Source organism: Panthera onca, chromosome D1, assembly GCF_046562875.1.
Source record: "Panthera onca isolate mPanOnc1 chromosome D1, mPanOnc1 haplotype 2, whole genome shotgun sequence".
Taxonomy (NCBI): Eukaryota; Metazoa; Chordata; class Mammalia; order Carnivora; family Felidae; genus Panthera; species Panthera onca.
In genome coordinates, this window is record NC_138348.1 from 11,227,256 (window position 1) to 11,247,110 (window position 19,855).

The window sequence follows — 19,855 nt, forward strand, 5'->3', positions numbered from 1 at the left end:
CCCCCCGCCCCGACTGCCACCGCGGGGACCCACGGCAGGAGGGTGGGCCTGCGCTTTCTCTCTCATTCTTGATACTTCTTTTCATGATCTTTCATGCTCTCACCTAGTGAAACTTCCTATTTTTCACCTTTCAGCAGTGTATGACATACTTAAATGTTAATGTTTTCTCATTGTGCTACCCCAAAATCATTTTCGATAACTCCAATGGCTCACACATACCACATGGGGTAGGCTGTAAAATGCCCCGTCTCCCCCTGAGATGTCCATGTCCTGATGCCCAGAACCTGTCAGTCTGACTTTATGCGGTAAAGGGGATTTTGCAGATGGGGACACTATCCTGGATTATCCAGGTGCCCCCACTGTTATCATGGAGTCTTTGTACGAGGGAAGCAGGAGGGTGGGAGAGAAAAACGTAACAACAGACGGAGAGGGTGTGAGGGAGAGTCTGAAAGACGCTCGGCTGCCAGCTTTGAAAACGGAAGACAGGCAACAAGCCAAGGAATGCAAACAACGTCTAGAAGCTGAAAACAGTAAACAGATTCTCTCCTAACACTCCAGAAGGAATATAGTACTGCAAGTTTGTGGGCTACATGAACAATGACCCTCTGGGCAGCCCATGACTTTCTCCTTCTCTACGAGACACTTTCCAAGCACTCAGGTTTAATGTCTTAAAGCCATGGTTCTCAAAGTCGAACCAGTGACATCAGCATCACCTGGGAACTTGCTATAAATGCTATTAATTCTCCAGTCCTACTTCAGACCTACTGGATCGGAAACTTTGGGGATGAGGCCCAGCAGTCGGCGTTTTTTAACAAGCCCTCTTCGGGACGCGGAGAACCACTGATTTAGAGTTGCGCGTTACTTAATGAAAATTGAAACCATCTAAAACTAGTCTCACAAGAAAGTAAACTTTGTTTTGCCATAATTTTTTTAAAAAGAATATATAGGGCCTATAAATACCACAATGTGTCATTTGTAGCTTTTGGAGAGAGGACAGACAATGCTAAAGAAAACTCTGTGGCTTTGTCTAATTGATGTCCTCTCTCTCCTGTCAAAGCCTCTTGTACCCACCTAGCATGCAAGAGAGACTTCTCTTTCATCCACTTATGGGATACTCTCTAGAGGCATCACACCTTATTTCTTAAGAATCACTTGTGAAAGGAACTTGTATCCCTCCCATCTTAACAATGGATCTAGGGGCACCTGGGTGGCTCAGCCAGTTAAGTGTCCAATTTCAGGTCATGATGTCACAATTTGTGAGTTCGAGCCCCACACTGGGCTCTTGCTGATGGCTCGGACCCTGGAGCCAGCTTCAAATTCTGTGTCTCCCTCTCTTTCTGCCCCTCCCCCACTCATATTCTCTCTCTCTCTCTCTCTCTCTCTCTCTCTCAAAAATAAAAACATTAAGACAATTTTTTATTTAAAAAAAATAATGGATTACACAACTAAAAAAATTGCATTATTCCCTTAAAGGAACTCTCATTAATCCCCCTCACAAATAGGTGTTATGTGAGGGAAAAAAATGGGTAATTTTGGTAACCATCTCAGTGACACCTTGTCTTCTGTTTCTTTAATTACTGCTTATTTTTCTACTTTCTTTGAGCTTACCCGATTCATTTATATTCAGGCTTTCCTATTTTCTTATATAAACTGCTTTAGCTATATCCTGAAAGTCATGATAAGCTATATGTTTATCATTAAGTTCTAAATATTTTCTGCTTGTCATATTTTCTTAAGTAGTGAATGAATTAGAGGTATATTTTTAATTTTTTTGAGTCTATTTATTTTGAGAGAGAGCGAGGATCCTAAGCAAGCTCTGCACTGTCAGCACAGAGCCCCATGCGGGCTCGAACTCAAGAACCGTGAGATCATGACCTGAGCCGAAATCAAGAGTCAGATGTTTAACTGACTGAGCCACCCACGCGCCCCGAGGTGTATTATTTTTAAAGTCTGATTTTTTTTCAAGTTTATTTATTTTGAAAGAGACAGAGAGAATGTGAGCATGGGCGAGGCAGAGAAAGAGGGACAATCTCAAGCAAGCTCAACGCTGTCAGCGCAGAGCCCATGTGGGGGCTTAACTCATGAAATGGATACTGTGAGATCGTGACCTGCTCGTAAATCGAGTCAGATGCTTAACCAGCTGAGCCACCCCAGTACCCCTTGATGTCTGATTTCTAACATAATGATCAGAAAACATGATCTGCATCGTCAAGGATCAGCCAACCTTTTCTGTATAGAGCCAGTTAGTAAACCGTGCAGGCTTTGCGGGCCAAATGGGTCTCCACTGTAAGTACTCATCTCCGCCTTTGTTGCCCTAAAGCAACCAAAGACAGTATGTAAATAAATGAAAGTGACTATTCCAACAAAACTTTACTTACAACAGTAGATAACTGGCCTGGTTCAGCCAAGAGAGTCATTTCCAACCCCTGGTCTATAGAGTACCAACTCCTTTTGGTCACCGTTAAGACTTGCTGTTACCTAGTACTGTGTTGTAGCAATGTTCAGTGCGTGCCTGAAACCCACTTATCATCCTATCCTCCGTCTGCTCCTTTTCCTTAAGGTTCAGGCCTGCCCCATGTAAGCATTTGCTTTTGTTAAATTATCACGGTGATTCAGACACTGGGTTTTTGGAATCAGAGAGACCCCAGCTGCCAGCTTTGCCACTTGCCATTGGGTGATTTGGGGCAAATTATTTAACATCTCTAATCCTCAAGTTCCTCACTTGTAAGATAGAGAAAATAATAATAATAATTAATAATAAATACCTCATGGGGTTGGCATAGGAAGGATTTAACGAGATAATCCATATATGGCACCTAGCAGAGTGCCAGACAGATTTCAATCATTATCAGTAGCATTAACATCATCATGCCATCGAACCACTATCGAGTGGGGTAGGTATCATTAAACCCATTTTACAAAGAAATTAAGGCTCAAAGATGTTTAGGTAACTTGCCCTAAATCTGATAGCCAGTGAGTGACAAAGCACCGATTCCCACCCAGAGCTTCTTGTCTCCAAATCCAAAGCGTCCAGGACTCAGGCTCTGATTAATCCAATCACCCTAACAAGTGAGGAATTAATTGACCGTATGCCATTCCTTAGGCGAGGCTGCATTGTCAGACACGCGGAGAAAGGAGTTGCGGAATGCACAGGGATTAATTCTTCGCGGTTCAAGTTTAGTCCTTACGGGAAACGAGAGAGTTCCGCGAGCTCAACGGGTCAACGGGCGGGCCGACAGGGCCCGGGCGGTGCCAGCAGAGGCGGCAAGCCACCAGACTCCGGGAACCAGGGTGTCGCGGCTTATGATCTGGACAAAACTCCTTTTTGGGCTCGATCCGCGCAGGAGGTGGTGTCCCTGGGCGGCGCAGCCGGGCTGGTGCTCCTCGGCCCCGGTGACCTTGCTACCCACGGCCCCGCTGCCCTTTCTGGCTCCCCCGTTCCACGTGCCCGGGGCGCCTGGCGCCTAAAAATATCACCCCGGTTCAACCACCCGGTACATGCCTTCGCTTTTTAAAAACCGGCCGCCGTCATCACCTCGAGACTCATAAATCACAGCCCTGACCTGCTGCGGAGGCAGCGGGTGACGGGGCCCTCAAAGCAGCGACGAATTCAGCCCCCTTCGATGACCCGGGCTTTTCGGTCTTTTCCTCCTCCGCTCCGCGCACAGGGCATATCGCGAGGACCGCCCGCCCCACCCTAGCCCCGAAGATCGTGCTGGTCGTTAGAAAAACAGCCCGGGAACCTCCATTTCTCCCAGCTCGGGCTAAACCGGGGACTCTTCAAAGCCATATCCTGTGACAATCACAGGGGTTTTCTCCGCCCCGTCGGTGACGGAAAACTCGTGACTCGGACTTGAGCGCGGGGCGGGCGGAAGGCAGCCGGGGGCGGAGCTGCGAGCCCGGCTCGCGAGGAAGCCCCCGACGGGCGGCGCGTGCGCAGTCGCTCTCCACGGGACCTCCTTCCCGCCGCTGAGACTAGGAAGCGGGACGCCAAATCTGTCCCCGCGCAGCCGCCGCGCCGGGCGCCGAGCGGGGCGGCCGGCCTCCCCGAGGCGCGCCTGTGCACGTTCCCACGCACGCTCCGGCGTACGGCGGCGGCCAGGGGTCGCGAGCCGGTGGAGGACCCGCGCGCGGAGGAGCCCGGCGAGTCAGCGCCTCTTCCCTCCCTCCCCCACTCCCCTCCCCGCTCCCTCCCCCCCTCCCCAAGAATGTTCCGCTACGAGGTGAGCTCTTGCGACCGGAAGTAACCCCTCCCTCCCTCCTGCGCCCCTTTTCGTCTCTCACCCCCTGCGCGTCCGTCCCGCGCCCCTGGAGGAGGAGGGGGCTGGCGGCGGGACAGCCGGGACCGAGTAGAGCGCTTGGGGCCTGGGGTCGCGGGTTTAATCCGAGGGTGGTGAGCAGGCTCCAGGGGGCGGGACTGTCCTATCCGTTGCCGCCGGGAGAGTTGGCCTCTGTTTTGGGGTGGCGAGGGCCCGTTAAGTACTGTATCCAGACCATTCCCCAACCCCCACCCCTAAAGGAGCCGCGGAGGGGAGAGCGTCGCACCCACCGGCTTGAGGAAGAGTCTCCCGGGAAAGCCTAGAAACACGTTTCCCGCCCTGGACCCGGAACCACCTCCCCTCCAGTTACATACCCGTGCGCACTGGCAACCAGCGGGTCAGGGGGTGCCCGGACTTGCCCTTTTCTGGGGCCGAAGACTGTTTACCAAAGAGGGCTCCCCGAGTTGGGAGGGGGCGTGTCCAGCAGAAGTTCCTTCTGGGCGAGTGGGGGGAGACGTGGGTTTGGTGACCATCCCGGGAATGTAGCGACAGTCAAGTTAGCGACAGTCTAACCCGACCGCTAACTCACTGTATGACCTTGAGCAACTCCCAGTCTCTGGACATAAAGTTTCTAGATTTGTAGACTGAAAGGGCTGCTCTAGGTGATCCCTGAGAGCCTCTACAATTGAAAAAAGCAGTGATTTGGCTAAGTGGATCTTTGTGATTTTGAAGGGCGTGCAGCTGGGAGTTGCTTGTGACGTGGAGGCAGTTGTATGCCTGCTTTGTGTAAGTTTGGGAGGGCTTAAGATGGGTGGAATGGCCCTTTGGCCTAACCTTTCCTTCGGGGACAGCCTAGCGAAGAAGTAGCCTGGCAAGGTATGTCACAGACCTGCCTGTTGATAGGTGGTGCTGTGATCCTGAGTCTTTGGACATTGGGGGACACATACACAATAGGAAGGGTTCAAGATGAACTGACTTGATGTAAACATGGAGAGAGATGCTGAGATGCAGGAGGCAGAGTTGTCAAAAGAAAAGAAAACTTGGAAAATAAGTCCGTTGAAAACGGTAGCAGAGGGGGGAAATATTTAAAAGGGAACGGACCTACATGGTTGTGGGAATATCTAGCACTGTGGAGCAGTCCAGAGTCTTTGCCAAATCTCTGCCCCATTTTATCCTCACTGAGGTGTTGTCCCTTTGTTACCACCTAGAGCCTAACACAGAGCCTGAGACACAATAGGTACTTTAGAGGTATGTACTGCGTTAACTAGAATATGACTTGCCCAAGTTTGCACCACTTGTACGAATGGAGCCAGAACTTGAACTCACCGTATCACAGCTTTTCCAGAGTTCTCTTGATTGGGGTTGAAAATTTAGCTTTCTGTTTGATCACCAGAGTTTGGGCCTACAGAAAACAGGATGGAAAATGAACAGAAAACCTTAAAAGGGCATAATGAAATATGGTTGCAAATTTGACGTGAATATGGGAAACCTGATACTTAATGTTGAAAAATATTTGTAAAACTCAAGCAAAATAATAATGAAGTGTGCATCTTCAGCAGTCATTACTACTCTAACCAGTGATGTGAAGAAAGTTGGGGGCCTAATTCCTTAGTTATGCGAAGAAATACCGTTACTAGATTCTTGATGGAGAAACGGAGTGTTTGGGCCAAGAGAAACTGAAAGAAGATGCTGACATCTTCCAATGTCAAGGAAATTGGGCATAGAAAAAATGCTGTCTCTACAAGAGGTCATAATGAAGCTATTCTGATGATGGGGAAGATAAAATGAACATTTTTTTTCAATGACTTTTTCAAATTGTTACTCATGAGTGTGAATTTCATGAATAGTTAATCTCTTCTCTTTTTTTAGTCTTTAGAGGATTGTCCTCTGGACGAAGATGAAGATGCCTTTCAGGGCTTGGGAGAGGAAGATGAAGAGATTGATCAATTCAATGATGATACGTTTGGGTCAGGTGCAGTTGGTAAGTGACAATGTTCTTAGAATGTCATCTTGGTCTCTTGCTCTTTTCAGTATATGTGCTGCCGAAGCGAGCACTCTCTTGCTCTTTTCAAATGTTCTCTTTTAAGTGCTTTATCTTAGTAGGAGTAACTGCCTTCACAAATTGGGCAAAATATTGCATTCTCGGTCTCAGAATAGTTCAGTCCTCACTGGAAGCATCTACCCCACTCCCTGGGCCTCTTTTTTTTCCTCATATATAAAACCAGATGTTCTCTGAGCCCTGTCCCTTCTGGCTACGTTACCTGTAGCTGTAGGTTGGATGCTAAAAGGAATGCAAATGGTTAGACAAGTAGGCATTTTCTGAAGATCTAAAATAATCCTACAAGAAGGAAATTTTTATTTGTGGAACATGTAACTTTTGGAAAACCAGTTAACTAAGAGAAAACTTGGACTTGAGTGTGTATGTTTTAAAATTCATGGGGCTCCTGGGTGGCTCAGCAGTTAGGTGTCCAACTCATGATTTCAGCTCAGGTCATGATCTCACGTTTCGTGGGTTCAAGCCCTGCATCAGTCTCTGTGCTGGCAGTGTGAGCCTGCTTGGGATTTTTTCTCTCTCTCTTTCTCCCGCTCCCCCTCCTCCCCCTCTCTCTTCTCCCTATCCTCCCCCCCCTTTCTTTCCGCCCCTCCCATGCCTGCTCTCCCTCTCAGAATAAAGAAATAAACTTTTAAAAATAAATACAATGAAATTCAATTAACCAGTGGTATATTGCATGACCCTGCTATTGCCTTATAGTATCTTCAGTAAAATAGGAAGCATTTTATTCCAAGAATTGTGGTGATAGGAAGTCTTCATAAGTTAGAAGAGTGCTGTGCACAGATGAAATTTTCTCATCCCTGGATATGAACATATATTTTAGGAATTGGAAAAGGGTAAAAAACTAAAGAGCCAAACTAAACGTAACATAGCTCAGAGTTATAATTACTAAAATGGGAGACTTAGGGAGCAAGCTTATATGATAAAGTTCGAGAATTAGAGATCTCAGAACAAGTGTACTAATAAAATATACTTTAAAAATAAATAAATAAGAGTGCAAATATTTTTACTTTAACTGTTGGTGTTGAAAAGTAGCAATAACAGTGTTTCTGTTGGGATGTGTAACTATATGTGATTTCTTTGGAATCAGCATTTCTGTCAATGCAACAAACATTGTTCAAAGTTAAGTAGCAAGAGGAAATTATGCAATAGTGACTAATCTTAAAATGTTGAATATCAAAAACAAATAAGAGATCTTAGAGGTGTGATAATGGTGACTCATTCTGCAGTGACCTAAGGAGCTTGAGTTGATTAAAACTTAGACTACGTTGAATTAACTGGCAAAAATAACAAAGTTTGCTCGTTAGTCGAGGCTTACAGAATTCAGTAGAGATATACAACTGCCACTATCAGGAGCAGCAAGAGAAGTGTCTAAGGTAGAAGCAAGACGGATTACAGAAGGAAACCAAAGACCATTTGGATTATAGCCATAGTTTAGGAGATGAGATCGGCCAAGAGAAGGACAATGTCAAAGATGCTGTTCTCTCTCCATGGAGATCACCGAAGAAGAGAGGTAGGATAGAATTGCAAATGAACTGATGTGAATTGCAAATTGTATGTGGAAGTTCCTTTAGTGTATAACCTATAGAACACAATAGAAGTTACAAGCATTGTGTGCTTGTTTCTGGAACTCCTTTTCTTTTAAAGTATTGTACTGATTGTTACCATTTTTCAGCAAATTCGTCACTATTAAATGAAGTTGATGGAATTGACTGACAGATGTTACATTAAGATGAAACAGCATAGTAATAAGCCCTCAGTTTTGAACCCCGACAGAAGAGAAATAATCTTGCCTCTTCTCGTTGACTTCCAGCGTGCTGTGGGCAATCTTTTTCTGCTTCTCCGTTCCTCACAAGTTGAGGGAAATGTTTCCTTAGTGTGCAGAACTGTATTTTTTTGTATGATGGAAAAAAAGAAAAGCACACACATGTTGAAAAAGCCCCTAGGGTTACACAGTAAAAGAACGGGTAGTAAAAAGTAAAGGCAGGGAAATAGCAACATATGGTTAGCCCAGTTTGTACCTGAGGGCATAAGTGATTAAGAAAGACTTTCCTTGTTCATCAAAGTTTATAATGGAGAAGAGATTTCTAGGGGTGCTTGGGTGGCCCAGTCAGTTTAGCATCTGACTGTTGACTCCGGCCCAGGTCATGATCCAACAATTTGTGAGTGCAAACCTCTCCCATCAGGCTCTGTGCTGATGGCACGGAGCTTGCTTGGGATTCTCTCTCTACGCCCCTCCCCTGCTTGCATGCATGCGTGCTCGCTCGCTCTCTCTCTCTCAAAATAAACATTAGAAAAAGAGATTTCCAAATATGAGCCCTCTCCTGTAGGAGTATGATATATTTGTATTAAAGTTAAAATCATAATTCTTTATGATATCTTGATATAAATATTACACAGATTTATTTTAAAAAATTGCTAAGTCAACCTGTGATTTGTTTAATACACTTGTACAGGTGGTATAAAGAATTTAAACTAGGAGGGGCGCCTGGGTGGCTCAGTCAGTTAAGCATCCAACTTTGGCTCAGGTCATGATCTCACTGCTAGTGGTTCGAGCCCTGCATGGGGCTCTGTACTGACAGCTCAGAGCCTGCAGCCTGTTATGGATTCTATGTCTCCTTCTCTTTGCCCCTCCCCTGTTCACGTTCTGTCTCAATCAATCAATCTCTCTCCCTGTAAACTAAATAAAAATTAAGAAAAAAAATTTAAGAATTTAAACCAGGAGGTAAAATGTCAGACCTCTGACATATGTTATGGGTTGATGGTTTTTAACTCAAGGAGTGAGTGTCTTGAATGATACTTGTTAGTACAGTAGTTATTTTAAGTCACTGGCTGCAAATGCTCTGATGTCACCTTTCCCTAAGAAACTAGTGCTTGTCTTCTGCATGGAAAAATATTTACATCATCTTAAAGCAGTAAATGGCCACAGTAATCTTAACTCATCCTCTAAAAATAAAAGTTGACACTTACAAAGTACTTATTGTCTGCTGGGCACCACTATAAATGTTGTGTATATATATTATTAATCCTCACAAGAACCTTGTTCATTTGAACAAATGAGGAAGCAAAGTGTGAGAGAGGTTAAGTAACTATAAATGCAATCAGTGTAAACTACCAGTTAGGTTTAAAGTTGGTGAGGAATCTTTGGGAATCTCCTGCCTCTACTTGGAAAGGCTCCCCATTCTTTCCACTTCCCTTTAATTGATAGCTGTTAAAATCTTTAGGGACTTAAGTTGCCTTAACATTAACTCACCTGTATTTCCTTTTCATTTTGTTTTTATTCAAAAATATTCCAGAGACAGACGGCAGCCCGGAATTCAGTAACCCACATCTGGGTATAGATTAATTAGTTAACAGAAAACAGATACTTCTTTTTTCTTCATTTCTCTGGTATTCTTTTGCCTAGCCTTTATGATTTTGACCATTGTAGATTGAGGTCAAGTGTTGGCATATATACGTAACTTTATTTTTAGGTCATTTGAAAAAGATATGAGTGAGGTATCCTCTTCTAGTAAGGGCATGTGATCTCTTGACATATTGCTTCACTTGACTTTTCACAAGAGCAAGGAAGATCCAAAATAAAGATGACAGTATTCTGTGGCATAGATTTCTTTATTTACATGTTTGAAACAGTGACAGTCCATTCACAACAAAGCCATTCTCACAGAATATGGCTATTTAACCAGTGCTTTTAAAATGTATTATTAAGGACAAATACACTGTTTGTCTTTGGTAGGATCTGGTAATCCTAGTAAACATGAGTATGGGAGGTGGTGAATGAAAACAACTCAAGTTAGAATTCTTCTGCATTAGGATCTGTCTGCTAACAAATTAGCTTCTTAAACTGGGGAGATAAATGTTAAAAAAAATCCCCCAACTGAGGATTGTATAGAGTCCTCATCTTTTGGCATCCCCGAGTTAGTAACATTGCAAAAAACAATCCTTTAAAAACTTGCTCAGCTTACTCTTCCTTAGCAAAGATGACACAAATATTAATGTCGCAACTGATTTTTAATTACATTCATCTTTAAGAATATTTTTCTGGGTAACTGATAATACTATAATTTTCATCTAAAGTGAATTTTTTTCTTTACCACAAGTAGTATATTCAGATATACCACAGTGCTCAAAGGCTAGACAGTGGTTCTGATCATACCAAATTGTACATCTGGAAGTCTCCCTTCCCTTGCTTTTTGCATCACTAGTGTTAGGTGATGCATTGTTATATAATAAAAATAGCAAATTTTAAATGTTTATAATCTGACCCTACAAGGGACTTTGCTGCCGACTTAGTAAATATTTGCATAAGACGTTAAGATCTGTGGTGCCCCCTTCAGCAGCACGTATACTAAGATATTAAGATCTGTGTAACACTCATTACAGTGTTAATTGTTACATTGAAAATTTGCAAATAATCCAAATTTCCATCAGTAAGCAGTCAATTACATTAGTATATCAATAGGATAGAGTCTTATACAGGTGTTAAAAAGAATGAGCTAATATTATCAGTAGTCATATACATGTGTGTGTGCATGAAAAGCTGTACAGGATGTATTGCTTAAATACAAAGAAACAAGGGGCACCTGGGTGGCTCAGTCCGTTAAGCATCCAACTTTGGCCCCGGTCGTGATCTCATGGCTTGTGAGTTTGGGCCCCGTGTTGGTCTCTGTGCTGACAGCTTAGTGCTTGGAGCCTGCTTGGGATTCTGTGTCTCCCTCTCTCTCTGCCCGTCCCCTGCTCATGCTCTGTCTCTCTCTCTCTCTCTCTCTCTCTCTCTCTGTCTCTATCTCAAAGATAAATAAACATTAAAACAAATTTTTAATAAAAAAAATACAAAGAAACAAGTTAAACTTTATAGTTTGCATCTAAAAAACTTAACGTACCTGTAGAGTTCTGGGGAACTCTATAAAAGTAACAGATTTGTGTGATGTTTCAATTATTTATTTACTTTAGATCTTTATTCATTTTTGAGAGAGAGAGAGAGAGAGACAGAGTGTGAGTGGGGAGAGGCAGAGAGAGGGGGAGACACAGAATCTGAAGCAGGCTCCAGGCTCTGAACTGTCAACCCAGATCCCGATGCGAGGCTCGAACTCATAGACCGCAACATCATGACCTGAGCCGAAGTCAGACACTTAACTGACTGAGCCATCCAGGCATCCCAATGACCCAGGCGCCCCAATGTTTAAATTTTTTAATAAACATGTATTTTCTTTGTAAGCAGAGGGAAAAAAAAGATAATTTTAACATGAGCCCCTCAGAAAATTATCAGTAAATCTAACTAAATCTTTTTTTTTTTAAGTGGCTACCATTTATTATACCCTTATTGTATATCAGGCACCTTTGTTTTTTCTTGTTATAGTGCCTTTAGTTCTTCCTTCCCTCTTTCTTTTAATGAGGTGTAAAGAAAAGTCATGTGGAAGGATTGCCATGGAGGACACTTGCAGAATCCTGTGTTTCTAATGTTAGTTATAAAGAGAATTACCTGTTACCCTTTCTGTTGAATTTTATGGGACATAAAAACAAAAACTAAAGTAAGAAGATGTATATGAATACGTGAGTTTTTTGTGTTTGAAAGTCTTCCATGTTTAGATGAGGTGAAGGCAGCATTAAGACGAAAAGATTGTTTAGGGAAAGCTTCCATGAGGAGGGGAAAGATAACCTGAATTTTAGTACTGAAAAGAACATAATAGTGAATAGAGCTTTTACGGTGGAAGCAGAATGGAGGGATGAGGTTGAGGAGCATTGGAGACCGAGTGATGGAAACAGGGTCTAGTTTATAGAGAAGGGTGAAGGGTTCTGAAAATTTGTGTCTGTGCTGCAGCAGGACTCAAAAATAATGCTGTGTGGGCATAAAAAGAGAAGAAAACCTAGTGCCAGTGCCACAGACTGTATAGTGTCCAGGAATAGCAGAGACGTTGTTAAAATGGAAGAGGACGGGACCCAGGTCCAAGTCACCATCACCTTTGCCCTGACGTGTGCAGTAGTCACCTGGTAGGCCTCCAGGCTTCCAATATTTCCGCTCCTTTCCCCGCCCACCCCCCAAATCCCCAATGTGTTCTCAGTACAGCAGCCAGAGTATCTCTTTCAAAAAGTCAAGCCACATCAAAACCTCCAGGGTCCCCCCTCCCCCCTTTCAGTCAGAGTGGCCCAAAAGGCCCAGAAGGAGCTCCCTCCTGCTGCCTATCTGGCCTCATTTTTTTCCTCTCAGCTCTTTCCCCTTGATCATTCTAATCCAAACACAGTCCTTGCTGTCTCTCAGAATCATCAGTCATCTTAAGTCCTTCCTACGGACTGTCCCTCTGTCTGGAACACTCTTCTCCCAGCTATCCATATGGCTAACTACCTTACTCTTGAATCTTTGCTCAGACGTCACTCTCACAATGACAGGTACCTGTGACTACCCTCTTTAATGTTTTCAAACTGCTGCTTTTCCTCTACACTCCTACAGGGCTTCATTTTCTGATATAGTGTTGAATGTACTTAATCAATACATTTATTGTCTGTTCTGTCTCTTCCCTCCCTGAAGGAGTGCTGCAGGAGGGCTGGGTCTTTGTTTTATACACTGATCTGTCCCATGTGCCTAAAACCGTACTTAACCGCATTAATAGGTGCTCAATGAATATTAATGGAATGAAATGAATGGATTTGAGAGCTTGTAAAGAGGATGGCAGTTATAACCTAAAAGAAAGCATAGGCTAATGCAGTGAGTTTTAACTTTCCTTTTTTGCCTGAAACGTCATAGAACATCAAAACCAGCAGGATGTCATGTACATCCCTATCACCAGTTTAGAAATTGTTTTCGGAATAGAGTTTGGATGCCACTGATAACGTATTCAACTATTACTCTAAGTGCTCGAACTTTGTTGCTGGTATGATGTTATTTGTCCTTAGTGAAAAGCCCACTCTTATGTACCTCTCAGTTTAAACCGTAGTTCATGTCTCTAAGTGGACATTTACTGTCTTCTGAAGTTAGAATTGTTCATTTGTTTCCCAGAAGAATTTCATGAAACTTTTTAGTCCCAGTACGAACTGTGTTTCTTCCTTACGATTTCCTTCTAGATGATGACTGGCAGGAAGCACATGAGCGCCTGGCTGAACTGGAAGAGAAGCTCCCAGCGGCAGTTAATGAACAAACGGGCAATGGAGAAAGGGATGAGATGGACTTGCTGGGTGACCATGAGGAGAATCTGGCAGAAAGGCTCAGTAAGATGGTGATTGAGAATGAGCTAGAAGATCCAGCTATCATGAGGGCAGTGCAGACCAGGCCAGTCCTGCAAGTGAGTAAGCTACTGTGATTTGAGAACTATAGCAGACTGGTGATTGAGGTGAAGTATTGAGCTTTGCCATATTGTTTCATCCCAAGAGACTTACCTGTATCTTAAAAATTGGTAACGTGGTTCCTGACCGTAGCAGTCGAAGGTAGGGAATAATGTATATTCTGGAACGCTGTGATTTCGTATCCTCAAGCAGTTGAGACTCTCTTGGGACCTTGTTCACCAAAAGCAGTTAAATGCCCAGAAAGCCCACACCATTCCAGACTTTGTGTATGTGTTTTCCTTTTTTGTTAGCCCCAACCAGGGAGTCTCAATTCCAGCATCTGGGATGGATCTGAAGTTCTGAGGCGAATCCGAGGACCACTGCTAACTCAGGTATTAAGCGTTTTCTCTTTACACAAATTCCTAGCATCTGCAGATTCCAGGTTGGCTCCTGTTGTCACCCTTTCCTTACCGAAACAACGTACAGATGTGTGTCCTGTGCTGTTATGATGCTGATTACTCAACCTAGCACTCGGAGCTGTCTCTGTTGATCATACACTTCTCAGCCTCCGTGGCTGTGCTCACTTTACCGTGCTTTAGTTTGAAAAGGTTGAAAGGGAGCCATTAGAACTCAAATTTGTTAGCTTATGATTCGATTACTTCAGTCATTTCTAGGCAAAACTGTGGGGATGGGAGAACAGATCAGTGTTTGCCAGTGGTTGGGGGTGTTGGGAGGGATCAACTAAGGGACAATACAACAGAAGTTTGGGGGTGACAAAACTACTGTGCTTCGTGATTGTGGTGGTAGATCCATGACTCCGTGCATTTCTCAAAATTCAGAGGACTGACTGTATACCAAAGAGTGAATGTTACTGGATGTGAAATAGAAATCAAACTTAAAAATAATTTCTCAAGATGTTTTTGGCATCTGTATGGATTATTAAAACATTTTAAGTTGGCTATCAGCTAATTTTCTCTTCTCTCTCTCTCTCTCGCTCTTTTTTTTTTTTTTTTTTTTTTAACTATTTCCTTAATTAGGAAATGCCTACAGTGTCTGTATTAGAATATGCCCTGCCTCAGAGGCCCCCACAGGGCCCAGAAGATGATCGGGACCTTTCTGAGCGTGCTTTGCCGCGGCGGTCCACGTCACCTGTCATCGGGAGCCCTCCTGTTAGAGCCGTCCCCATAGGCACCCCACCTAAGCAGATGGCTGTACCCAGCTTCAGCCAACAGGTACCTCTCATTAACAGGCACTCAGCCCAGGATATTGGGAATCTGGGCAAAATTATTTGGGAAAATGGCGATGCCGGGAGGAGGGTGGACGTTTGGGGTAGGCATTAGAGTAGAAAGAGAAGTAGCCAATTAGAGGAGAAGTTAGTACAAACAAGAGACACATTCCCTAATGCCCTTTCCTGGTGCTGCTCCTGGTGCTGCTGCCTATTAAGTGGGGGAGAAAAAGGGTAGTTAAGCACATTTAGCATCTATATCCTTTTCAGAGTGTTTTGCTGGCTGCCCAAAACATTGGCAGAGAGGTAACTGAAAGCTGGGGGGAGTGGGAACACACAGCATTGTCCACATCCCTTTTTACCTTTAAGATATCCCTGCTTTCCCTAGAGCCTGTGCAGTCCTGTTCCATAGACTTTCCTCCACCTGAAACCAGCAGCTGAAAAGGAAGGCCAATTTGGAAGGTATGGGGGGAGGGTGGTGTTGGTATGGCCTAGTTAGGCTCAGTATCCTATGAAACGGTGGAGTCACAATGTATCACAAAAGAGCTGAGCATGGCGGCCATATCACAGGGGCTTCAGAATAGGACTTAGTTAATCCTCCAGCTTTCTTATCATTCCTTCTCCCTCGCTGCTACCAAAATATATCCTCTTGCAGAGAATTTGCAAGTCAGAATATCTGCTGGTACCTCCCTCAGATAGCATGGAAGGGTGGGGATAACTGGAGAATTAGCTAAATCTTCAGTTGCAAGTGGCACGTTGCTTGATGTTTATGAGAGGAAGTAACCAAAGGTTCTTCTGTGAACCCACAGCCATAGCAATTTGCTTAGAAGTAGGGCTTTGCATTAAGTTCGCGTGTCTACCGGTACTTGAGGGGAGGGGGTGTAGGTGGAGGAAAAACTGACTTCATTGAGTGTAGTTGTGTATATGTTTGTCCTGATAGATCCTGTGTCCGAAGCCTGTCCATGTCCGGCCCCCGATGCCACCGCGCTATCCTGCTCCCTACAGTGAGAGGGCGTCCCCAAACCAGCTCTGCAGTGTCCCGGTATGTCCTTCTACAATCTCGTGAAAGCACGCAGCATGTAGTTTCTGAGCGCTACTCATATATAGGTAGCTCCTAAATAATGCACGCTTTTCATAATCTCCGTGCTTGAATTTCTAGATCTTACGGTCCCCAGGTAAGTAGACCTGGTTCATCGCGTTGTTTCCTACCTGAACTTTTTTGTATCTTTGAAAGTCCAAACTTGGCCTGGCCTGCTATTTCAGTCCCTATCCTTTTTCAAAGTCACTTCCTTTTTCAAGTTACATGAGTGTCGTGCTTCGTGATTTCTTTTTATTTTTATTTTTATTTTTTTTATAAATTTTTTTTAATTTTTTTTTTTTTTTTTTTTTTTTTTTTTTGAGACAGAGCATGAGCAGGGGAGGAGCAGAATCCAAAGCAGAATCACAAATTCACAGAATCCAAAGCAGGCTCCAGGCTCTGAGCTGTCAGCAGAGAGCCCGATGCAGGGCTCGAACTCACGGACCGTGAGATCATGACCTGAGCCAAAGTCGGATGCCCAACCAACTGAGCCACCAGGCGCCCCTTTATTTTTATTTTTAATGTTTGTTTATTTTTTTATTTTTATTTTTTTACATTTATTTATTTTTGAGAAACAGACAAAAGCGTGAGCGGGGGAGGGGCAGAGAGAGAAGGAGACACAGAATCTGAAGCAGGCTCTAGGCTCTGAGCAAGCGGTCAGCACGGAGCCTGATGCGGGGCTCGAGCCCACGAACTGTGAGATCATGACCTGAGCTGAAGTCGGACGCTCACCCGACTGAGCCATCCAGGCGCCCCTAATGTTTGTTTATTTTTGAGAGAGACAGAGCATGAGTGGGGGAGGGGCAGAGAGAGAGAGGGAGACACAGAATCCGAAGCGGCTCCAGGCTCTGGGTGTCAGCACAGAGCCCCACCTGGGGTTCCAACTCATGTATTGCAAGATCATGACCTGAGCTGAAGTCGGATGCTTGACCAGCTGAGCCACCCAGCTGCCCCATCGTGCTTTCTGATTTCTAGCATTGCTCTCTTTTGTATTCCTTCCATGGGTAGCTTGACTATACAGTTTGAGCATTTTTATATCCAAGTTTATTCAGCATTCCTGCCGAATTCTTTGTTATATTGATTTACCTGTTTCGCAGAAAGCATATAACTTTTTGTCTTTTTTTTTCCCCCTTAGAACTCTTCCCTGCTGGGTCACCCTTTCCCTCCTAGTGTTCCTCCTGTCCTCAGCCCCCTCCAGAGAGCACAGCTTCTGGGAGGAGCACAGGTAAGGCAATGATTAGCCCAGCTCACGAAGAGCTCTCTTACTTTCTTGACATTCACTAGATGATGTCCCTCTTTGCCATTAATCAGTCTCTACTGCCTCCCAATTTTCCCTACACTTTACTCAAACAAAGTTATTGATGGAAATCGTATTCACTTTTGTAAAAGCAAGAGGACTTGCTGATGAACTAAATCTGAGATCTTGTCCCTCTTTCTAGCTGCCGCCTGGACGGATGTCTCCCAGCCAGTTTGCACGGGTCCCTGGATTTGTTGGTAGTCCGCTTGCCGCCATGAATCCCAAGTTGCTGCAAGGGCGGGTGGGGCAGGTGCTGCCCCCAGCGCCGGGCTTCCGTGCCTTCTTTAGTGCTGCACCCCCCGCCCCACCGCCTCCCCAGCAGCACTCCCCCGGCCCAGGGCCTCACCTGCAAAACCTAAGGTGTGCAAACACAGGCCACTGTTGATCTGTCATAGTCATTGAGGCTTAGTGTTACAATACAGAGGGCTCATGATGTTTGCAAGGGGTGGGTTTTGAGATGTTCTTGTGTCCTCAACTTGCCAAACACAGAAATGTTTGACAGCCTCCAGGCATTCTTCCAAATTAGCATTTCCCTAAAGTCACATGCTTCCTATGTATATTTGCACCTTGCTGGTTAATCACCTCTTTTATTTCTTCTAACCTGCCTCAGGTCTCACTTTATATCCATTTTACAAACACTCGGACATACGCACAAAGTGCTTATGGCTTAACAAGAATTCCCGTATGTTAGAGAACAGAGATATAATACAGATGCTAATCTGCGTGCTAGCTAGGTTCTAGCTAGCTCGCTTCTGCTCTGGTTTTATAACAGGGGTTCAAGTTCCTGCTTCTAGGGAAATTATGTTTTATTACATACTGTATCATATCAGGATTCCTCAGAGAAACAATCTTTAAGATATATATACACACACACGCATGTATATATATATGTATATATATGTATATGCGTGTATATCTTCATAAAGAAAAGATTTATTTTAAGGAATGGCTAAGGAAATCCATAGAGCAGGCTAGCAGAGTGGAAATTCAGATAAGAGTTGAATTTGCAGTTGAGTCTGAAATTTGTAGGACAGGCTGGCAGGTTAGAAACTCAGGCAGTTCACTAACTTAGATTTAACTTAGATTTAAATATAATTAAAAAATTAAAAAACAAAAACTCAGGCAGGACTTCTGTGTTCCAGTCTTGAGGCAAAATTCCTTCTTGTCTGGGAAATACCAGTTTTGCTCTTAATGCCTTCAACTGGTTAGGGGAGGCCCACCCACATTTTCAAAGGTCATCTTTTTTCTTAATTAAGATTTTTAACTATTTTGAGAGAATGTGTGAGCAGGGTAGGGAAAGAGAGAGAAGGAGAGAGATAAACCCAAGCCAGCTCCACACTGACAGTGCAGAGCCCAACATGGGGTTCGACCCACAGAACTGCAATATTGTGATTGGAGCTGAAATCAAGTCGGATGCTTAACCAACTAAGCCACTCAGACGCCCCCTGTTGATTAATTCTTAATTAATCACGTCTACAAAATACTTTCATAGCAGCATCTAGATTAGTGTGTGACCAGAAAACAGCTGGGTACCATAGCCTGTAGCCAAGTTGACATAAATTGATAGTCACGCATATATTTTCTTCTTTTTTCTTTCTTTCTTTCTTTCTTTTTTTTTTTTTTTTTTTTGGCAGCAATTATTTGTTTATTTTTGGTGTGGAATGCTGGGGGGTTATTTTATTTTTTTAATTTAATTTATTTTTTAGTTTACATCCAAGTTAGCATATAGTACAATAATGATTTCAGGAGTAGATTCCAGTGGTTCATCCCCTGTGTTTAATATCCAGTGCTCATTCCAGCAAGTGTCTTCCTTAATCACATATATTTTCAATGTCTCTCCCAAAGATTTGAAAATAAGCACGTTAAATCTTTTAAGAGACTTCTGTTAACAGGAGGGAGAAGAAAAATAGTTACACTATTTACTGCTAATTCACTCAAATTTTATGATCCTCTTCTTAGGAGTTGAGAATTAATCTCTGTAGAAGACATGTAAGAACACAGTTGTCTTTTCCTTCTGAAAGATCTGAGAATAGACTTGAACATTCCCTTGGGTGGACATGTATGAAGTTACCCTGTACTGACAACATTCTCTAAAATTTCAAGTCATCAGAACAGTAGAATTGGAAACCTTACCCTTTTTTCTCAGGTCTCAGGCCCCGATGTTTAGACCAGACACAACTCACCTCCATCCCCAGCACCGTCGGCTCTTGCATCAGAGGCAGCAGCAGAACAGAAAGTAAGTACTCATCCTGCTCCTTTGTGGTTTTTTAACTCAGCTTGTAGTTTTGACAGTGCTACTAATTTTATGTTTATTTATTTTAGAACGAGTGGAGGAGGGACAGAGAAAGGGAGGGAGGGAGGGAGAGAGAATCCCAAGCAGGCTGTCCACGTCCAGCATGGAGCCCACTGTAGGGTGGAACCCACAAACCATGAGATCATGACCTGAGCCGAAATTGGTCGCTTAACCAACCAAGCCACCCAGGCATCCCCATCAGAAACACAATTTAGATCTGATTTTTTTTTTTTAGTCATTTTATACTCCTTACCAAGTTCTTACCATACTCTTAACTACCTTTTGTTTATAATCTCAGCTCAGAGGTAACTTTGAAACATAATGGCTAGCCTTAACTTCAGTCTTCAGTAAAACCAAGTCACTCTATTTTTGCCTGTAATTTAATCTCACTCA

At 43.8% G+C, this 19,855-nt stretch overlaps 1 protein-coding gene and 1 long non-coding RNA gene across 5 annotated transcripts in view; one reads left to right on the forward strand and one right to left on the reverse strand.

The window, feature by feature from the left end:
- The window catches only part of LOC144612970 (uncharacterized), a 35,195-nt gene extending 30,123 nt beyond the window's left edge, over positions 1-5,072 (reverse strand). Inside the window, exon 1 of one of the 4 annotated variants that reach the window (XR_013550232.2) lies at positions 4,634-5,072. This is a non-coding gene — a long non-coding RNA (uncharacterized LOC144612970). Of the gene's footprint in view, positions 1-3,563; positions 3,672-4,284; positions 4,385-4,633 lie in introns of those variants that run through there. The other 3 variants (XR_013550229.2, XR_013550231.2, XR_013550230.2) reach the window with 3 other exon arrangements.
- The window catches only part of PATL1 (PAT1 homolog 1, processing body mRNA decay factor), a 31,784-nt gene continuing 15,872 nt past the window's right edge, over positions 3,944-19,855 (forward strand). The window contains exons 1-9 of the mRNA XM_060606754.3: positions 3,944-4,223; positions 6,129-6,240; positions 13,372-13,589; positions 13,881-13,961; positions 14,607-14,801; positions 15,735-15,836; positions 17,008-17,097; positions 17,312-17,529; positions 19,316-19,405. Coding sequence (XP_060462737.1) covers positions 4,209-4,223; positions 6,129-6,240; positions 13,372-13,589; positions 13,881-13,961; positions 14,607-14,801; positions 15,735-15,836; positions 17,008-17,097; positions 17,312-17,529; positions 19,316-19,405 — 1,121 coding nt within the window. The 5' untranslated portion in view covers positions 3,944-4,208. The remainder of the gene's footprint in view (positions 4,224-6,128; positions 6,241-13,371; positions 13,590-13,880; positions 13,962-14,606; positions 14,802-15,734; positions 15,837-17,007; positions 17,098-17,311; positions 17,530-19,315; positions 19,406-19,855) is intronic.